Genomic DNA, 20,065 nt, shown 5'->3' with positions numbered 1-20,065 from the left:
TTTGAGTTTTCTTCTAGGGGTTTAGGGTGAATTTTTTGAAAAGTAGAATTGGTGGGATGGGGCTGGATCAGCTTTCGCTTCAGCGTTTGATAGCTATTCTTAACTGTGACGTGATGGTTTCTCCTTTTGTTTACTTGGGATTGCCAGTTGGAGGAATCACAAGCGAAGCACCTTTTGGAATGGGTGTTAGAGAAAGTTCAGGCTAGGCTAAGCAGGTGGAAAGGCAGATGTCTGTCATTGGCTAGGAGGATCTGTTTGATCAAGTCAGTTCTTTCCTCTATCCCGTTATTTTTTATGTCCTTATTCAAACTGCCTTCAGGGGTGGCAGATAAATTAGTTAGGATTCAAAGGAATTTTCTCTTGGGGTGGGGATCTGAAGGAAGGAAGATCGCTTGGGCTTCTTGGCAAAAGGTATGTAAGCCTCGCGATTTTGGGGGGCTTGGTATTATTGATTTAAAGATTTTTAACTTGGCTTTGTTAGGAAAGTGGATCTGGAGGTTGGGTACAAATAAGGGTGGTCTTTGGAATGAGATTCTGGTTTCAAAATATGGTGGTTGGAGGTGCTTGAGAGAGGAAGGAAAAAGTCGTAGGAGCTCTCTTTGGTGGAAAGATTTAAAAGAGGTGTGGGCCTCAGAGGGTTGGGGAAGAAGTTTTGAAGATGGGTCCAACTGGAAAGTTGGTGATGGAAAGGATATTTCCTTCTGGGAGGATAATTGGTTAGGTTGCGATGCGTTGAAGAGAGCCTTTCCGAGACTGTTCTCTCTATGTTTGGCCAAATAGGCAAAGGTGGCAGAGCTTGAATCTTGGTCTAATAGTGTTTGGGTTTGGCATTTAGTCTGGCGAAGACCTTTCTTCGAATGGGAGAAGCCTTTGGTGGATCAGTTTTGGCAGGTATTGCAAGGTGTTAGGTTGATTTTGGGAGAGGCGGATAGTTGGATTTGGAAGGTCGGGGGTCTTCAGAAGTTTTCAGTTAATTCTGCTTATATGCATGTTAAGAGGGATAGTGAGGTGGAAGGTTCTTCGGTATTCAGTAAGCTGTGGAGGTGTAAAGTCGTACCTTCTGCTTTATTTCTTGCTTGGAGGGTTCTGGAGAATAAGATCGCTACTAGGGTCAATCTGGAAAGGCGAGGGGTGATGGTTGAAAATGCTTTGTGTTGTCTGTGTGGGAAGGAGAAAGAGTATTACTGCCATTTGTTTTTCGATTGCAATTTTGCTTGGCATGTTTGGTGTCTTTGCTATAAGTGGCTTGGAGTGTCGTTTGTGTCTCACATTGATCCTAAGTTCAACTTTGCTCATTTCTGGATGAGTCAGTCTTTAGACTCGATTAACATTGTGTGGAGTACAATTTGGGTGGGGGTGGTGAGTGAAATCTGGAATCACAGGAACCTTATCAGTTTCAAAAAGGGTGTGGCTGATGTGTCAGAAGTGTTTGCAATGGTGCAAGTAAAGGTTTGGTCTTGGATTTCTGCAAAATCTCGTTCTGCTTCGTTTTCCTATTCTGATTGGTGTTTGGAATGGTTCCTTGAAGTTTTTACGTGTTAGTTTGGTTAGTGTTTTCGTCAGTTAGGTAGGCGGTTATAGTTAGAAATTGGTTATTGTGAGATATTGTGAAAATTGGTATAAGGATTGAACCACCCCTAAAGTGACTCTCATTTATTTATTGTTTATTGTTGATAAAAAAAAATTATTTTGAATCATTCGCATATATCTATTTTTATCTTAATTGAAGAAAATAATACTTTTTATTACTATGAAAATAATATATTTTATTAATGTAATAAAAAAGATAAACTTAACCAGATAAAAAAATTATAATCAAATTAAGTTGAAAGAAATATATAAACTATAACAAAGTTCCCTTTAATTTATTTTGTTATATATATATATATATATATTAAAAATTAAGATGTTTCAATATTTAAAAGTATGACTTTTTTTTATTTAAAATAGTTCATCTTTATTTTCTCTTATGATTAAGAATTTTAAATATTATTTTTTAATACAAAAAATATCTTGGCATAAAATTTAAAAACACATTATTTTAATCAAAATTAAAGATTGAAGATTAAATAAAATAAAAAGGTAACTGTACTTGAGTGGAGAGATGGGGCCCAGGCACGGTCGGTTGACGTGGTGCAATTGCTGACGTGTTGACCTTCTTCTCCTCTGGTCGACTGTCCTTTCTTGCTGTCTCCTTTGGTCGGTCGTCCCTTCGTGCTATCAACTTCGGTCGGGCGGGGGAGGGTACCTGCGAAGGCACTCCGACGCTCAAGTAAGTATGAGATTCTAAGCGCAGTTTCGTAAGTGAATGAAAACGTACCTTTCTCTGGCTTGAGCACAGTATTTATAGGATTGCCTAATGGGCTTTCTATCCCTTGGGCTCAGGGTGGTTATGGATATGTCTTGTCAGTCGTGCTCCGGAATACCCGGGGAACATATCTTCTCTAAACGCATATTCCTTATTCTTCGGAGGTGTATCTTAACCACCTTAGCTTGTCACATAAATGCCCTTACATTTATTGTGCACACGGCCGGTCGGCCACGTGCGTTCGTTTCCATTTAGTGTATAAGGCCGGTCGGCCACGTGCGTTCGTCCGGTGCCTACCAGTACACTTGCCCCCCAGGCTCGAGGTGAATAAAAGCCGAAGAGTCGTAATAATTGTTGTGCCTTTCGAGTTGTCAGACATTAAACTTAACGGAATGGCGGGACGTTCGCATTAGCGAAGAATATTTTCGGTTAGGCATCGGACAAGCGGCCTGCCTGCATGCAGCACCCCTGGAGGACGACCAGTACGACAGAAAAAATAATAGTTGATGGAAAGCTGGTGCCGATCAACCCCGATGATAATTTAAATGAGGAGGCCGAGGGGGAGACCCCTGGCCCACAGCCTGACGCCTCTTTTGAAGAGTTAATGAACAATGTGGCATAGAAAATTGCTGGATCCGACATGTGGGCAATGCACACTTGCATAAATAATTCTGATTACATTAAAGTAATAAGATAATTCTGATGCCGGACGAGGCATAAATAATTCTGATTACATTAGTAATAAGATAATTCTGATGCCGAACGAGGCATAAATAAGTGAATAATTCTGATGCCGAACGAGGCATAAATAAGTGAATAATTCTGATGCCGAACGTGGCATAAAAAAGTCTGATTACGTTAAGGTAATAATTCAGATGCCGAACGAGGCATAAGATTGAGTAAATAATTCGGATGCCGAACGTGGCATAATAATTCTGATTACGTTAAGGTAATAATTAAGATGTCGAACGAGGCATAAGATTGAGTAAATAATTCTGATGCCGAACGTGGCATAAATAATTATGATTACGTTGAGGTAATAATATAATTCTGATGCCGAACGAGGCATAAATAAGTGACTAATTCTGATGCCGAACGAGGCATAAATAAATGAATAATTCTGATGCCGAACGTGGCATAAAAAAGTCTGATTACGTTAAGGTAATAATATAATTTTGATGCCGAACGAGGCATAAATAAGTGACCAATTCTGATGTCGAACGAGGCATAAATAAATGAATAATTCTGATGCCGAACGTGGCATAAAAAAGTCTGATTACGTTAAAGTAATAATTCAGATGCCGAACGAGGCATAAGATTGAGTAAATAATTCGGATGCCGAACGTGGCATAATAATTCTGATTACGTTAAGGTAATAATTCAGATGTCGAACGAGGCATAAATAATTCTGATTACATTAAAGTAATAAGATAATTTTGATGCCGAACGGGGCATAAATAATTCTGATTACATTAAAGTAATAAGATAATTCTGATGCCGAACGAGGCATAAATAATTCTGATTACATTAAAGTAATAAGATAATTCTGATGCCGAACGAGGCATAAATAATTCCGAATAATTCTGATGCCGGACGAGGCATAAATAATTTCGATTACATTAAAGTAATAAGATAATTCTGATGCCGAACGAGGCATAAATAATTCTGATTACATTAAAGTAATAAGATAATTCTGATGCCGAACGGGGCATAAATAATTCTGATTACATTAAAGTAATAAGATAATTCTGATGCCGAACGAGGCATAAATAATTCTGATTACATTAAAGTAATAAGATAATTCTGATGCCGAACGGGGCATAAATAATTCCGAATAATTCTGATGCCGAACGAGGCATAAATAATTCTGATTACATTAAAGTAATAAGATAATTCTGATGCCGAACGAGGCATAAATAATTCCGAATAATTCTGATGCCGGACGAGGCATAAATAATTCCGATTACATTAAAGTAATAAGATAATTCTGATGCCGGACGAGGCATAAATAATTCTGATTACATTAAAGTAATAAGATAATTCTGATGCCGAACGAGGCATAAATAATTCTGATTACATTAAAGTAATAAGATAATTCTGATGCCGAACGGGGCATAAATAATTCTGATTACATTAAAGTAATAAGATAATTCTGATGCCGAACGAGGCATAAATAATTCCGAATAATTCTGATGCCGAACGAGGCATAAATAATTCTGATTACATTAAAGTAATAAGATAATTCTGATGCCGAACGAGGCATAAATAATTCCGAATAATTCTGATGCCGGACGAGGCATAAATAATTCCGATTACATTAAAGTAATAAGATAATTCTGATGCCGAACGAGGCATAAATAATTCTGATTACATTAAAGTAATAAGATAATTCTGATGCCGAACGAGGCATAAATAATTCTTAGTGTCTGCTATGCGGAATGGTCCTTCCCAACTGCTAGAAAACTTGCCTCCTTCCTTTCGGGCGCTACTCCGCATTCGCCATACTAAGTCTCCTTTGTGGAACATTCTTGGTTTGACCTTGGAGTGGTTCGGACGGTTCATTCGGTCTTCGACTTCTCTTTCTTTGCTCGGGGTTTGGTCTTTGAGGACTCCGGATCCGACGGCTTTGAACCGTTGGTGGTAATCAATGTGTTCCTCGATTTGCATGAATTTGGTTGCTCGAGTTCGAAGGTCTTCCATGTCTTGAGGCGGCTTCTTGATGAGACTTTCAGTAAAACGGCTCGGCCGGATGGCCGAGACCAAATGGTGCAATGCAACTTCCTGCTTGAGCCCTCGGATGTTCATACATGCTTTGTTGAACCTATCTAAAAAGGTTCTGAGAGATTCACCTTTTTCTTGTTGTATCGCTAGGAGAGACATGGAGGACATGTGATGCGGTCGGCTGGTGGCATACTGAGTAGAGAATTTTACGGCTAAGACGTCGAAGTCGTCAATGGAATTCGGAGACAGCTCTGTAAACCAAGTAAGAGGTTCTCCCTGGAGCGACGTGGGGAATACTTTACACCACACATTGTTATCTGTGGTATACAAAGTCATTTGCGTCTTGTAAACATTTAAATGCTCGTCCGGGTCGGTCGAGCCGTCATAGAGTTTAATGGCGAGGCCTCTCCATTTGTCAGGAAGTGGAGTGGTGATGACCCCTTTTCCTTGACTTTCTTTCGACTGTTTCAGCTCTGGAAGCAGGATTGGTATTGGCAGGTGTAGGTATGCGAGAGGCGGTTCGGTCGGCCATATGGGATTGGCCTTCTCATTCGGGATTATCGACCTGTTGTTGGAGTCGTGCATTCTGCTCTCTTAATAAGGCGATTTCTTCTTCTTGGCGGCGTCTATCTTCTTCTTGGAGGCGTCTATCTTCTTCATGTTGACGATGGTCTTCCATCCCCTTTTGTCGCAGTTCCTCCATCTGAGCTTGGAGGATTTGAATCATAGTCATCTGTTCTGCCATAGCGTCGTTGTTGTTTCTTGTCGCAACCATTATAGCTTCAAAAATTGAAGATTTGCCTCGGCCCCACGGTGGGCGCCAATTGTACCTGAGTGGAGAGATGGGGCCCAGGCACGGTCGGTTGACGTGGTGCAATTGCTGACGTGTTGACCTTCTTCTCCTCTGGTCGACTGTCCTTTCTTGCTGTCTCCTTTGGTCGGTCGTCCCTTCGTGCTATCAACTTCGGTCAGGCGGGGGAGGGTACCTGCGAAGGCACTCCGACGCTCAAGTAAGTATGAGATTCTAAGCGCAGTTTCGTAAGTGAATGAAAACGTACCTTTCTCTGGCTTGAGCACAGTATTTATAGGATTGCCTAATGGGCTTTCTATCCCTTGGGCTCAGGGTGGTTATGGATATGTCTTGTCAGTCGTGCTCCGGAATACCCGGGGAACATATCTTCTCTAAACGCATATTCCTTATTCTTCGGAGGTGTATCTTAACCACCTTAGCTTGTCACATAAATGCCCTTACATTTATTGTGCACACGGCCGGTCGGCCACGTGCGTTCGTTTCCATTTAGTGTATAAGGCCGGTCGGCCACGTGCGTTCGTCCGGTGCCTACCAGTACAGTAACTCATTTATAAAGTACCATGTATGCATACATAAGGCCTGGTACAAATATACAAGGTATATAGGTTATATAACACATTTTGATCAATATAAGCTACGACTATCCAAAACAAATGATTGTTAAATATAGATTTTGCACAGGATTTATACATACTATTACATTAATATAGGGATTAATCGTGATAAATGTACTAATTTAGGTTTATAGATCCAACATATATTTATAAATAAATTGATAACGATAAGTTAAAACTCGCATTTAATAATACTCGTTATCCTTAACCACAAAATAATATCAGTACTGATTTAAATGTTGGAAAACCTTTTATAAATACACCGAGACGGAACATGAGAAACTAAAATATATTAGAGGTTGACGTAGAAAAATGAAGAGTATATCAAAAGTTTTCTAACCCATAAAAATATATATATTATAAAATAATTAATTGATAAATATATATTATATTATATGTATATGGGACACAGTTAGTGAGATATTATTATTTTTTATATAAGTGATGAGTAAATATGAAATATAGTACACTAACACATAATCAAAATTTAATGTCAAATTACTACTGTTTAAATTCGATAAATTTTAAAAAGTAACATAACCTATTACTTTTAATTCAATTTTAACTATTCACACTAGGATGTAATATTCAACTTAAGTTGTTATCAAAGTGAAAAGTAGTAGTCTTCGAGCATGTTTGGAAAATTTAAATTTAAAGATTCAAATTTATTTTTTTTTAGAAAAAATAATTCATAGTTATAAGTATGAAATAATAAAAGTTAAATTTTAAAAAATTAAAAATTGATACATTTATAAATCTACAAGTTTATAATTTATGATTAGTTTTAATAAAATTTTTCATCGTCTTATATAAAAGTTATTTTTATTACAACCCAAAAGAATTTAATTATTTTCAACGATCTTGTCCAAAAATAGTTTTAATTATTTATGACAAATATTAATCTTCCTAACCATTCCAAAAATATCTTCACTTAACAATAAAAAATTAAAATCTTTAATAATCGAAAGGGGTAAGAACCATTGATGAGAAATTGATAGAATGATGATTGAACGAGTGCCACGTCGTCACAATTTCCAGAGATATTTTCACGCCTTCCATCACATCTACTCTCACCGTTGATTCTCTCCCTTGACCGAAATCAAACATCTCATCCCACGGCTCAAAACTTCTCAAACGTACATTTTAGAACACGCAAGAAAACCCCACCGCAAGACTAGCTACAATGACGTGTCGAAAACGACGTCGACGTGTGTGGAGATCCGCAAGAGGATTAGGAGCACCGTGAGATGTAGACACGTGGACGGTGGAAATTTCACTCTCTCTCCACTCAATTTTGCTATAAATTGGGATCATCGCTTCGCCTTGAAACTCGAACTAGTGCGTAATAATTGTTGTTGTGACTTGTTCTTCGTCGTTATCTTCTTTTCCTCTGTGTCTGTTTTTTGGTACCTGAGAAAATGTCTTGCTGTGGTGGTAACTGTGGTTGCGGAAGTGGCTGCAAGTGCGGCAACGGCTGCTCAGGGTGAGTGAGGTTATAGTGCCTTTGTTGTGTCTTCGTTTTATATGTCGGAAAATGGTTTTCCTTTTGGGAGGGTCTTCTTCCTGGATTTTAACTTGCTTTATGGAGACCCTTTTGGCTGAACTGCATGAAAGTTCACGCTTTGTTAATTTTCTTGCATGGGGATATTGTGATAACCTGAACATTTATTTTGCTTGTACAGAACATGTAGATTTGTTTTTCTTCTACACGGGAAGGTTTCTGGGGTTTTTTTATTTCTATCTGGGTACCCTTTTTTGTTGAATTTGTATAAAAGTTAGTACTTTTAATTTTTTTTTTCTTCTTACTTGCGTTTTTGCGAGTTAAACTCTGACCGCTTTGATGGTCTCTTTCACTTGTTTAAAGATTGCGGTGTTTCGATTTATTTGGCTTTTTGGATACCCTTTGAGTTGATCTATGGTTGTTAGAATCTCCACGAGGATTTTATTTCTGGGAAAATGTTTCTGGGAGTCCTGATACATGTTGAATGTGAATTCACCTGATCATGATGCAAATGAACCATATTAAATGTTTGTGCACTGTTAAGAAGAGAGAAACGCAATGTTTTCATGTTAAAATAATCATGAGAGGATTTTTTACCCCTGTGTTGTTTAAATTTCCCTTAGACTTTTTGTTTTCTTAATTTTTTTGTTTTTGGTTGTTCTGCAGCTGCAAGATGTACCCAGACTTGAGCTACACGGAGCAGACAACCACTGAGACTTTGGTCATGGGAGTGGCACCTGTTAAGGCTCAATTCGAAGGTGCTGAAATGGGTGTTTCTGGTGAGAATGGTGGCTGCAAGTGTGGAGGTAACTGCCAATGCGACCCCTGTACTTGCAAGTGAGGTTGGATTGCGAAAGCTTGAAGCAGAGATTGGACCTTAATTAGCATTAGCAGCAGGAATAATTACAATAATTAACTATTATCTGTTTTTTAAAAAGCTTACAAAAATTTATGTCTTTGTTTCTGTTTTCGTGTACTCTGGTGTTAGGTCTAAACACCCTTTAGAATAAAGTGATCATGTCTTGCCCTTGAACAAGTTCAAGTGTTATGGACTTGTGGTGGGATTATCTAGCCATGGTTACTTTGGTTTGTTCTGTGTAAAGTTGGCTAATCAGAAGTATCAGTCTCTGCTTATAATATTATATTCCTGGAAAAAGTGAGTGTTTTATGTGATTTTGTTGATAATTTTACTTATATTCGATAAGCAAATTTTAAACAAGAAAATAATTTGAAAACTAAAAGAAGATGTTTTGAAAGTAATTGTTTGTGGAGTGAAAATAGAAGATTATTTGTCTCCATTTGTTGTGGAGGTAGCATGGTGTGGTCACTGTTGGTCCCCTTCTGGTTGAAGACTGAAGATGGAGAGTTTGAGTCCATGTGCGTATTTCTGAAACAATTGGCAGATTACTATTGTGATGGTTACAGTTATTGTGGCTCTTTCTGAACAATCTTAATCATTTTCAACTTTTTCATTCACAAGAAATTTATAAAATCCATAAAACTGGAGTGGTGATATACCGACACAAAGACAATATAGACAAAATATGTATTTATCTTTTAAAATTATTAATATATATTATTATATGTTTAAAGTTTTTCTTAACTGTTTAAAGTGAACTAATAAAGAAAGTGATATATATATATATATGTGCCCGTGTGTGCATATATATATATATAACACGCACGAACACAACATATTGGAAGGAGCTTCTAACTACGCAATTGTAGTAAGTTTTAAGGACTGATTTTAAAACAAATATTTTTATTTAACTTATCTTCCAATAAGGGTCAATTCTTTTTAAATAAAAATGTTTAATTTTTGAATATTCTAATTTAACTTTTGCTAAGTTAAAACTTGTGTCAAATATTTTGAGTTAAAACGCGTCTCTAAGTTACAAAATTTAAAGAATTAAATATTTTATAAATTGAGGGATAAAATAAATTTAATAATGATTTATAGAACACTAGAAAAAAAAAACAATTTACGAACTTAAATAAAATTTTATCACATTAAATTTTAAATTTTAAAAATAATTTTTCAATAATACTAATAATATATTAATATTCTAAAATTTATTTGAGTCTAAATTATTAAAAAAATTATTAATATAAAATTAATATTTCAAAATTGATTTAATATACACACTCACTGTGAATAAAAATCATCACTATGTGCAGTAACTGACCCACTTAAAAAGAAGGGATGCCGTTGATAATCTTAAGGACTTCTTCACAAGCAATTCTGTGGAGAATAATTTACCCTTTACTTTATACAATTGAGATTTCTTGAAAACACTGAAAAAATAAACTTTTTCTTTTCTTTTAAGATTATAAATTTTATTAATTCAGTATTTTAATTGTTTGACATTAAAAATTAAGAATTTAATAGATTGTTTTTACACTGTTTAAAACTTTTATCACAATTTATCACTGAGTTAAGTTTTTTCTTTATCTAATAGATTCTATTTAGAAAAATATAATGCATAGATTACAGATATATTAATTAAAAATTATTTAGTATTATCCTGTCAAAAAATTATATTCAATATTCTATTAATAAAATAAAAATATTTTGATTATATTCTTGCTATTATTCAACTTTGAACAATTTAATGTGTTGTTATAACTTTCATCAGATTAATTAAAATATTTTCATATATGAATGATTAATGATGTACTATTCTAAAATGTTTATTAATAATTGGTAGTTATCATAACGTTTAAAAATTAAAGTTTAGCAGTATGATTAACTATGAATACATGTAGGGCTAACTTGAGGACAAGAATATTAATATAACATTTAATAATGTACTTTATTGAAAAGAGACAAGTTGAAGTCTTGGATCAGCACCATGCATTATTGTTTTTTGTTCCTATCCTTGGAACTAGATAACTATGTTGTCTTGTTGGGAAATCATGAAAATGAAAATTGGTCTGACTTTTTTATTTACCTCTGAGCAAGAAACCACCTAGAATTAGTAACTTATGACTCTATTTACTCAAAACTGAAAAAAAGAAGAGCAATAAATGAATAATATGTGTTATTTTACTTAGCCAGATCTTGAAAATGTAACTTATATGAAATTAGTCTATTATTCATTAAAAGATAAATTCAATAAAATTATTTAAAATTTTATTCAAGAATAAATTAATGTCTATTTGATTCTTGAAATTAGTTGAAAAATATACATATTTTAAAAATGAGATAATACTATTTAAAAATTAAAGAATAATAGAAAACTAAGTATGATTTATGAAAGATATATTTTATTATAAATAAGGGGATTTGAATACTCTGATTTGTGTTCCTTCAAGTCAAAATAACCAAATTTTTAATCAACAAAATCAAAAGAATTTTTTTCTTCAACACTTTGTTGAAAAAATTAATGTGAAAAAGAATTAGAAAATTCCATAAATTCTAAACTTCTATTCTAAATTCTCATTCGATGAACCCTGAAGAATCTCGATGAACCTCTCGGCATAAAAGACTCCATTTTAAACAATAAAAAGAAACATAAGTAGAAAGAGAAGAAACGCTTAAAAATGACCACCATAATTCAGCGAATTCCACTTAAACTTGCTTTTGTTTTGGAGCAACAAAAAAGGTAAGGTGAAGGAAGAGAGCAAGTGCTTTAAATATTGTCATTGGTCTTGCAACGGTACACTTCTCTTCAAATAAAAGTTTTCTATTAGTCACTCTTTATTACTAACCTTTAGCTTGAAAACTTTTAGAAAAATAAAAGGAAAAATAATAATAATTTTTTAAAATTATATATAGTTTTAATATATTTAATTATTAATTCTTAGAATATTATAAATAATTATTACTTTTGTTTAAGAGATGAAATATCTGTTTTTGGTGCATCAGGAAATAAAATATTTAATAACAATTCACAATTATAATATTATTATAAGTTTATTTCTAAATTACATCGTTTAAAAATTAATGTATATAATTATTTTTTTACATTAAATAAAAATATATTACTTAATTAAATTATTTGTTTAAAAAATAATGATTTTGAATTTTCATTTCTTATTACTTTAATTACCTTAATATTTTTTATTTTAATGTTAAACTAATCAGACCCCAGTATAAAAACTAAAAATATAATATTACAAATGTCAAGATGTAAAATTACAAATATAAACAAAATCATTTATAAACTAAAAATATATTTAATTTTATTTTGATTACATTTTATTTTATTTTTTTGGACATTTATCACTCTGCAACTTTACTTTGAAAAGAAAAAAAAATTATATTAACGAGTCTCAACTTTTACCAACTAAATTGACAAAAAAAATAGCATACACTATTTTATTGAATAATAAGGGTATAGAATTTTTTTTTATTTCATTCTTTCTTGTAAAATATTAATTAAATATGATTCAAATTTCATTGTGTTATATTTTCTTAAATGAATATTTTTTAGTTTATTGTGTTTAATTTGAATAAAACTCTTCTCTACAATAAATTTTTATGTTACTAAATTTTTTTAGGTTATCAAAATGTTAGATTATGTTTATCCTCGGCCTCCAACTCGGTTGAATTGATAAAATTATTAACTATGTTTAGCTTCGATCCCAGCTCAGTTGAATTGATAAAACTACTGACTATGTTTAGCCTCGACCCTAGCTCGGTTGGATTGATAGAACTATTGACTATGTTCAGTCTCGATTCGACCTCGACCCCAACTCGAGTGGATTGTTAAAATGCTATAATCATCCGCCGACTCAGCTGAAACATTAAAAGATTAAGACATCTACAAAAATCGACTTTATTAGGTTGTAACTACAAAAATCGACCTTATTAGACAATATCTACAAAGACTAACCTTATTAGGCAATACTAATTTACCTCTACTGACATTTAACCCCGTGTGACACGAGTTTATTTTTCTGAACTTTGGCAATTGTGGAAGCTTAGGTTGTATGATAATTTGAAGTATAAGCAATCGATAAAACGTTGAGAACAAACTAACACGATCATAAATCGATTAAACAACTTATGTCATATTAGACGATCTAATATTTTTATGTACGACCATAAATCGATTAGGCACAACTTACATTGTAATTTGTTTTCGTATTTTTTACTAGATAAACCTCTTAGCCTACTTGTCTTAAGGTTGAGGTCTTCGTCTACTCATCTTAAGGTTGGAGAGATGTGTGTATCAATAGTTAGTTTGATCTTCTATTAGGAGGGAATGTAATTGATTTAGGGTTAGTTGTAGAGTCTATTAATCAAAGATTTAATAAAACTACTCATAAAGGGATATCTACTTGTAGTACTTGCAATCAATTAAGAAAGATACAAATTTTAAAAATTATATATTATTAGTTAATATTTAGAGAATAATAAACAATTAACTATGACTTATAAAATATATCTCTCAAGACAACTAAACTTTACATTATAAGATAACTAAACTTGAATGTTGTGGTTTAAAGTCATTTTGAACCAGAATAATATGATTGGTATGAAACATGCAAGGGCGTAGAAAGAAAAGAGAGGTTGGAATGTGATAAAAGAGAAAAAAAAAAGTAATAAATATTGTAAACCCTTTCTAGCAGATTAAAAAAAAATAAAACTTTAGTTATTTTCATTTTCAATATTGATAATATGAGCCTCTTTTGTTTATCTCAACATAAAAAAAATTTCTGTTTTCAACTGAACCTTGAGAATGATTCATGCGTGTGACCTACTTGTACCTGCTCATGAAAAGGCATATTGTTTGTAATTTATATAACTTCAACTGAATAAAGTCATAAACACTGCAGATGTAGGCAAGAGAATATTAGAACTAGCTGACACTATGTTACAAAGATCACACTTTTTTAACGATAGGTAAAGTATGTTATGATTAGGTTGTTACAACATACAAGAACACAAAGCAACTTGAGAATAGGTTGCTAGTGGCGGCAATGGTACGGTGGTAATAAATTGAAAGGAATACAAATTGCACTTGATGTTAGCCTATAAAAAATAAAAATACTGATCATGGACTTCAACTGAGTATTGAATCTTCATCTTTTTCTTCAAATAATTTTTTGGCAGCTTTTGTAAACAGGTTATGGACCTGTCAGAAAGAGGTTTAAGTTAGAACTTTTGTTCACACTTTTTAGAAGAAAAATTTCAGCTAATGTAGCATACCTGCTTGGTAGAGAGGCCTATCTTCTCCAAATCATTTAACTACAAAATGCCAAAACAAAAGCATCACTAAAAACATTATGCTTATACTTAGTTCAGTATCTGTATTATTAATATTCTTTATACTAACCGATTTAAGTGGAGTTTCTTCTCTGAGGTCTATAATGTATTCTGCCATTTTCTCTCCTATGCCCTGAAGGAATTGAATCCCGAAAATTACAAAATGAAGAAAAAACACAAGAAATGATGAAATAAATAAAAAGGGTAGAAAAAGAAGTAGCTATGGGGCATTTTTGTGACCAGACAGAATGTACCTTTAACTCAAGTAGTTCCTCTCTGCAATTAAGAATTAAACTCAAAGTTAATACACTTGAACAGAAGGTTCACAAACTAGATATGCTTTAGATAGTAGGCAAGATACAAAGGAAGTGTTCGCTTTACCTGCTAGCACTATTCAAGAAATCAAGGTATTCTTGAACTAGACAGTTCTGCATATTAAAAAATGATGTGAGAAGTGTTGGTTCAAAAAGTCCATTTGTTAGTGGAGTCAAATAAGCTCTGCTGTACCTTCAGTGTAGAACTTCGTGTGCTGAATTTCCCAAGTGGAGTTTCATCCTTTTGTATCCCTTTATTAGTGGAGCAGGTTGCCAGAAAAGGTGTTTGTGTGAAGGACAATGCCTCATGGAGTTTTTTATTAGCATTGATGTTGATGGGGGAGAGTGCTTTTCTTAAAGGACTCTGTGCTGCATCTTTACACTCATTAGTAACTGAGTTTACTCCCTTTCTCAATGGCTCGGCTACATACAAAGTCATGTGGCATTAAAGCTTCAGAAAGCACGGAACACTATACCAAAGTACCAATTTAAACTTCCCCCAAATAATGTACTTATTATCAAGAATTTTACACAGTGGCATACCAGGTAGATTTTTGTAAGATTCCCAAGCAGCCTTATTGGCATCATGCTCAGTCTCTTTGTTATCGTTGTCCTTGACACCAGATGGTGCATTCTGCAGAGCATTGAGTATTATCATATTCAAAGAAAGATGCAAAGGTTCCTTCACAGTGAATGAAAATTAAAAAGATTATGAAGATTATTATATTCAAGAAAGAAAGATGCAAAGGTTTCTTCATTGTCAACGAAAATAAAAAAATAAAGTAAAATCCAGGAAGACAACAAATTCCTTGTTGGATTTTTTCTTGCTTCTTGTGATAATGATTGTATTTTCAGTATGAATATGGGTTAACGAACTTCCCTTTTGATACTCACCTCCATGAATGAATCAAATGAACCTTCAGCATCTAGTAAATTTCCAAAAGCCACAGCAAAGGCCCTGCTAAGTAAAACATATAGCAGTGACTAACAGACTCAATGAGAAAATTATTTTCAATAATTATGTATGCAAGAATAGGACCCCTAGAGTCACCTTTCATTAGTATGTTTAGTATCTAGGTTGATGGCAGTTCTTCCCCCCTTCACTGAACTGTTAAAGGTAATGGATCTCTTAGCAGGTGTAACGATGGAAACGGGAGTTTTTTTCAGAAGAGGAGAATTAAATGGCCCAAGTCTTTGTGTACTCTTTGTTTTGCCTTTTGATTCTAACCAAGCTTTCAATTTTGCTTCCATGTCAACTTTAACCTTTGGGGTCTCTTGTTTGTGAGCTGAAGTTACAAAATTTGTGACATGCCTTGATCGAGCAGCTAAACTTACAGTATAAACAGATTCCTGATATTCTCCTGGATTCTGAAATAAAAAATAGTCTACAATAAAATTTTGAACCTAACCATAGTTAACAGTGAAGCAAACTAATAATGCTTGGTTGCACAAACTTATATAAATCTCTTAATCAAGCTCTGTTGTTTATGCATAAAAAAATTTAGTGGACGAACAGAATATAAGAGAAGAACTATAAACTCTATAGCTTTACCAGGCAAGCAACCATCAATGCACGATTTGTTCCCCCTAGGGAGTCCTGCAATATACGGGTCAATTTGCTTTCTCGATAGGGTATTCTAAGTTTATTGTTGTTCAATGCATATATCACATTTGACAGTGCAAATAAGGACTGGTTTATCTTTGCACTCTCTTGAAGACGAATCCCTTCATTGCAGGTCCTTCTGTTGTCTTCATTACCTGTTTCAATATTAAACACATAAGCTTATAACCATAAGTGCTTCTAATCCCTTGTACCAATTGAGCATGGAAGTAACCTGCCAAGTCAATGAGATTCAACTTTCCACATACAACAGTTCCAGTGCCATCAGCCGAAGGAGTGGACACAGATATCACAAGCACTCCGTGACTCCTACTAGAGACATCATTGAGACCTGTGTGGGCAACTTTGCGTCTCCGAACTCCACATGAGAAAACATCTTGAAATTCAGACATTGTGTTTATAGGAACCTGAGACAGTCCCTGGAGGTGAATTTGCCCATCTTTGTCATCCCAAATCGAAATGTCGTTCGCTTTGAGCTCTAAAAGGTCGTAGCATCGGTCCATGTAGACCTCATAGTATGATATCTGTGCTGTGCTGCCAGTGCTCTGGCAAGTAGACAGAATCATAGACATTGCCAGTGGCATCAAGCCAGGTTGTTTCTCAGTTCCCTGCAACACCAAGCATCGGTTCATCACAAGTGTACAACATGAAAATGTAAGAAACTTAAAAAAAGTATAAAAATCAAATACAAGTACTAAAATTTAAATGCACCCAGAATTTTACATCTATGTGTAATTTAAGGAGTCCAAGAGTGGATAAACTTTTCCAAATCCTCCTTCTTTTCCCCATAACCAGGACCTGTGCTATTGTTAACCATAATTATCCTAATTCTCACCGTCTTAACTCTAAATATGAGTTTGATTCTGCATCAGAAAGCCTAAATGGGGATCAAAACAAGAAAATCAAAAGCTATATGAACTAGCTTCTTTCTTGGATATGGGAACGAGGCATGCGTGTTGGCTTATTTGATGCAAAACCAAACTGGATACAAGTTCACATTGACAAGTAGGTACCGCCAATTAAAAGAATCTAAGACTGAAAACAGTATTTTGAATCTTCACATGCAACAGTTTGAATGCTCACATGCATAAAACCTATAACTTTTAAATAGCAGTTGACAACCACGATTGCAGCGGTAAAATTGTAGTCTTTTGATATCTCTGTAACTGCATGCTAACCATAATTTAAAACCATACTCATAATACTTACTAGCAAGACAGTGATCGGTAAAAATATAACTAGGATCCACGCTATTGCTGAACCTCATAATACAAAAATCCTCATCAACCTCTTAACTCAAAATTCAGAAATTGCTCAAAGATAAACTAATTCATACATCTAGGTAAATAAATGTATAAAAAAAGAAAAGTGTGACATATTGACATTGCAAATCACAGGACATTAGCTTGTAATATCCCCATGAATTAAAAACCTTATTGCAACAAAGTGAAGTACAAGTTTCCTTAAAGATCACACTCACACCTGCATAGTGTATGTCTTCCCACTGCCAGTAGCCCCATAAGCAAACACAGTGGCATTGCATCCACTGAACATTCCCGGAATCAAGGGACTCACTTCGCTGCAGAATATATGTCCTACATTGTTATCTTCTTGCCCAAAGAAAGAGTCCAACTTGTAGCACTCATTCCGGCTAAGGTAAAAGATAAAAAAAAAAACTGAAACAGTTAGAACCCCACATCATCAAAACCAAATTTCACCAACCGAAAAATCCAAAGGTGGGAACTTTATCAGACCTGGATTGTGGGTCTTTGAGATAAACAGCAACCTCTTCCTGCGGCAACTCGAAATCTTGTTCCAAGACGGAGATGCAAGAAACAGGGTCGCCGTTTTTTGTTGAGGTTTCGTGTGCGAGGAAGGGTCTGACCCTGACGATGACCCTCACTTTGGAAACTGAAATTGAGGTGTCGGAGGGTTTTTTAGGGGTGAAAGATTTGATGGGTGTTGGAGTAGCAGCCATAGTTGGAGGCAGAAAAAGGTTCAGAATTTGATGAGAATGTTGAAGATTTTAATCTGTGGTGAATTCAAGTTTGTGAAGTGATAACTAGGCACAGAGAGAGAGAGAGTGGGAGAAGATTTTGAATACACACGACCGTTGGGTTTGCAGAGTGAATTTGAGGCACTTTTCATTTAAATTTGAGCATCATAGAAAATGGCCCCCTTTGTTTGTGGGACCCATATACCATTCTTAAAACTCAATTTTAGAAACAAATTTATATTATAATATTAAGGTTAATAGGCAAAGATATAATTCATAAATAAGTTGATTGAAAATTTAATAAGAAGGTGCTGATATTGTTAAACAATATATTATAATAATATTTTTTTTCTTTAACCATTGTCAGTGATAATTAACATAATTTTCATTTAATATAATTTTTGGTAAAATTTCCTGGAATCATTAGTGTTGTTATATTGATTAGTGCGTCTCAATGCTGCTATAAATGTAAGTGAATGTTACTTGTAATACTTTAGCTTTTGTTAGATTTTGTTGTTGAAAATTATTTTTATTTTATGTAATAAACATGTATTAACTATTCTATAAGGTTATTTTTAATAAGAGTTATGTAGTTGTATTTGGTAAAAATTTATTACTTCAGTGATAGATATTTCCCTTGAATAATTTTATTGTTCGTATGCAGTGTTGTAGTTTGACTGCTAGAGAATTGTAATGATTTATAATTTGCATAATAGGTTAATAATATATCTGGTTAAGATATAAAAACTTCAATAAAAAATATAGAAATTTTATAAGAACTTAACTTTTGAAAAAAATTCTGATAAAACCTAAAGTTGGAAAAGTGTTTATTAGAATTTTTAAAATTTTGTCTTAATTTTAGTATATTTAGATTACTTAATAAAATTTTCTACCTAATTTAAAAGTAGACTGAAAGTTTTAACCAATCAAACACATAAAGATATTCTTAATTGATTAAATTAGTATTAGTTAACATATTTAAATATATTAAGATAACTAATCTTTGAAGTATTTTTTGGGTGTAGATCTCATGGTGGCATTAGTTTCTTATAATTAATTAGTTTGATAGATGATAAAATAATTCTAGAAAATTTCATAAATTTTCCCAAAATGGACACATTGTATATCTTATAAGTTTAATAAAGATGGGAACTTAAAAGAGAGAAGAATAATGCAAAATAGGAGGAAGACTAACACGTAAGGATGATAAAACAATTTCCTTTCACATATATCTATCTATACGTAAATTTTGCAACAAATACTAAATATTTACCTTTAATAAATGCTTGTGGATAATGGATGTTAAGGAATAAATGAAATTTCACATAGATACAAATTTAAATTTTAAATTTGAGAGTTATTTAATACATTCACAATTATGATAATAACAAATAATATCATATATTTTAGTATGTTTAATGATTTGTCTAATGATATAAATATAAAAGCCTTTTAAGACTAAGAAGAATAAATGAAGAGTAGTTGAAGCACAAAGTGGAGTTTAACAAAGCCTAATCCATACAAAGGGTGTATATAGAGGTATAAATGAACAAGACTTATTTAAGAGAGTAGATGAAGTATGACCTTGTAAAGACAAAATACAAGAGAAAAAGAATAAATGAAGTCTTTTATATGTGTACATCATCAAAACACATAGATTAAATATGAAGATCTTCTAAGAGTCCCAAGTTCACTAAAACACATCATAAAGTTGATTTTGTCACAAGTGAACAACCATTTAAGTTTGTTTGCTCAATTTAATTTTTCTCGAAGAATAAAGAAAATTTAGAGAAAAAATTGTCATTTACATAACACTTTAAGTACAACAATAAAATGTGTTAATATAAAGTCAAGCATATTTTGAAAAGACTTTGACATAAGAACAAGTGAGAGCATCAAGTACAAGGGTTCAATTTAGGACCTCTATAAAAGGAAGTTTCCTCATAAAAAAAAACACTAATGAGC

At 33.5% G+C, this 20,065-nt stretch overlaps 3 protein-coding genes across 3 annotated transcripts; 2 read left to right on the top strand and 1 right to left on the bottom strand.

Moving 5' to 3' along the window:
- The first annotated feature begins 56 nt into the window (after window positions 1-56).
- On the top strand, window positions 57-1,542 carry LOC137824638 (uncharacterized). Its single transcript, XM_068630304.1, has 3 exons — window positions 57-201; window positions 482-675; window positions 781-1,542. The coding sequence occupies exons 1-3, from the start codon at window positions 57-59 to the stop codon at window positions 1,540-1,542; spliced, it is 1,101 nt and encodes a 366-aa protein (XP_068486405.1).
- A 6,244-nt stretch (window positions 1,543-7,786) lies between these two features.
- On the top strand, window positions 7,787-9,111 carry MT2B (metallothionein 2B). Its single transcript, XM_068628946.2, has 2 exons — window positions 7,787-7,937; window positions 8,622-9,111. Exons 1-2 carry the CDS (start codon window positions 7,873-7,875, stop codon window positions 8,794-8,796), a joined length of 240 nt encoding a protein of 79 aa, XP_068485047.1. The 5' UTR covers window positions 7,787-7,872; the 3' UTR covers window positions 8,797-9,111.
- A 4,631-nt stretch (window positions 9,112-13,742) lies between these two features.
- On the bottom strand, window positions 13,743-18,243 carry LOC137826313 (ATP binding microtubule motor family protein). The gene is made up of 13 exons (XM_068632241.2): window positions 17,859-18,243; window positions 17,587-17,755; window positions 16,319-16,712; window positions 16,036-16,241; window positions 15,535-15,851; window positions 15,378-15,441; window positions 15,027-15,117; window positions 14,677-14,906; window positions 14,551-14,597; window positions 14,424-14,445; window positions 14,240-14,302; window positions 14,113-14,151; window positions 13,743-14,038 (listed from the first exon to the last, which is right to left on the bottom strand). Exons 1-13 carry the CDS (start codon window positions 18,080-18,082, stop codon window positions 13,967-13,969), a joined length of 1,938 nt encoding a protein of 645 aa, XP_068488342.1. The 5' UTR covers window positions 18,083-18,243; the 3' UTR covers window positions 13,743-13,966.
- Window positions 18,244-20,065: the final 1,822 nt, after the last annotated feature.

Source organism: Phaseolus vulgaris, chromosome 8 (assembly GCF_051622355.1).
Source record: "Phaseolus vulgaris cultivar YP4 chromosome 8, ASM5162235v1, whole genome shotgun sequence".
Classification (NCBI taxonomy): Eukaryota; Viridiplantae; Streptophyta; class Magnoliopsida; order Fabales; family Fabaceae; genus Phaseolus; species Phaseolus vulgaris.
This window is presented reverse-complemented; position numbering and strand designations above follow the sequence as displayed.

What these genes read in the sequence shown, in the direction of transcription:
- LOC137824638 (XM_068630304.1), top strand. Translation starts at nt 57, where the DNA reads ATGGGGCTGGATCAGCTTTCGCTTCAGCGTTTGATAGCTATTCTTAAC. An exon ending in GGGTGTTAGAGAAAGTTCAG is followed by an intron (nt 202 to 481) that starts GCTAGGCTAAGC and finishes TGGCTTTGTTAG; the next exon opens with GAAAGTGGATCTGGAGGTTG. An exon ending in AAGATGGGTCCAACTGGAAA is followed by an intron (nt 676 to 780) that starts GTTGGTGATGGA and finishes TTGGCCAAATAG; the next exon opens with GCAAAGGTGGCAGAGCTTGA.
- LOC137826313 (XM_068632241.2), bottom strand. Translation starts at nt 18,082, where the DNA reads ATGGCTGCTACTCCAACACCCATCAAATCTTTCACCCCTAAAAAACCC. An exon ending in CATTTGATTCATTCATGGAG is followed by an intron (nt 15,118 to 15,377) that starts GTGAGTATCAAA and finishes AATGCTCTGCAG; the next exon opens with AATGCACCATCTGGTGTCAA. An exon ending in ATCTTACAAAAATCTACCTG is followed by an intron (nt 14,907 to 15,026) that starts GTATGCCACTGT and finishes CTTTGTATGTAG; the next exon opens with CCGAGCCATTGAGAAAGGGA.
- MT2B (XM_068628946.2), top strand. Translation starts at nt 7,873, where the DNA reads ATGTCTTGCTGTGGTGGTAACTGTGGTTGCGGAAGTGGCTGCAAGTGC. An exon ending in TGCGGCAACGGCTGCTCAGG is followed by an intron (nt 7,938 to 8,621) that starts GTGAGTGAGGTT and finishes GTTGTTCTGCAG; the next exon opens with CTGCAAGATGTACCCAGACT.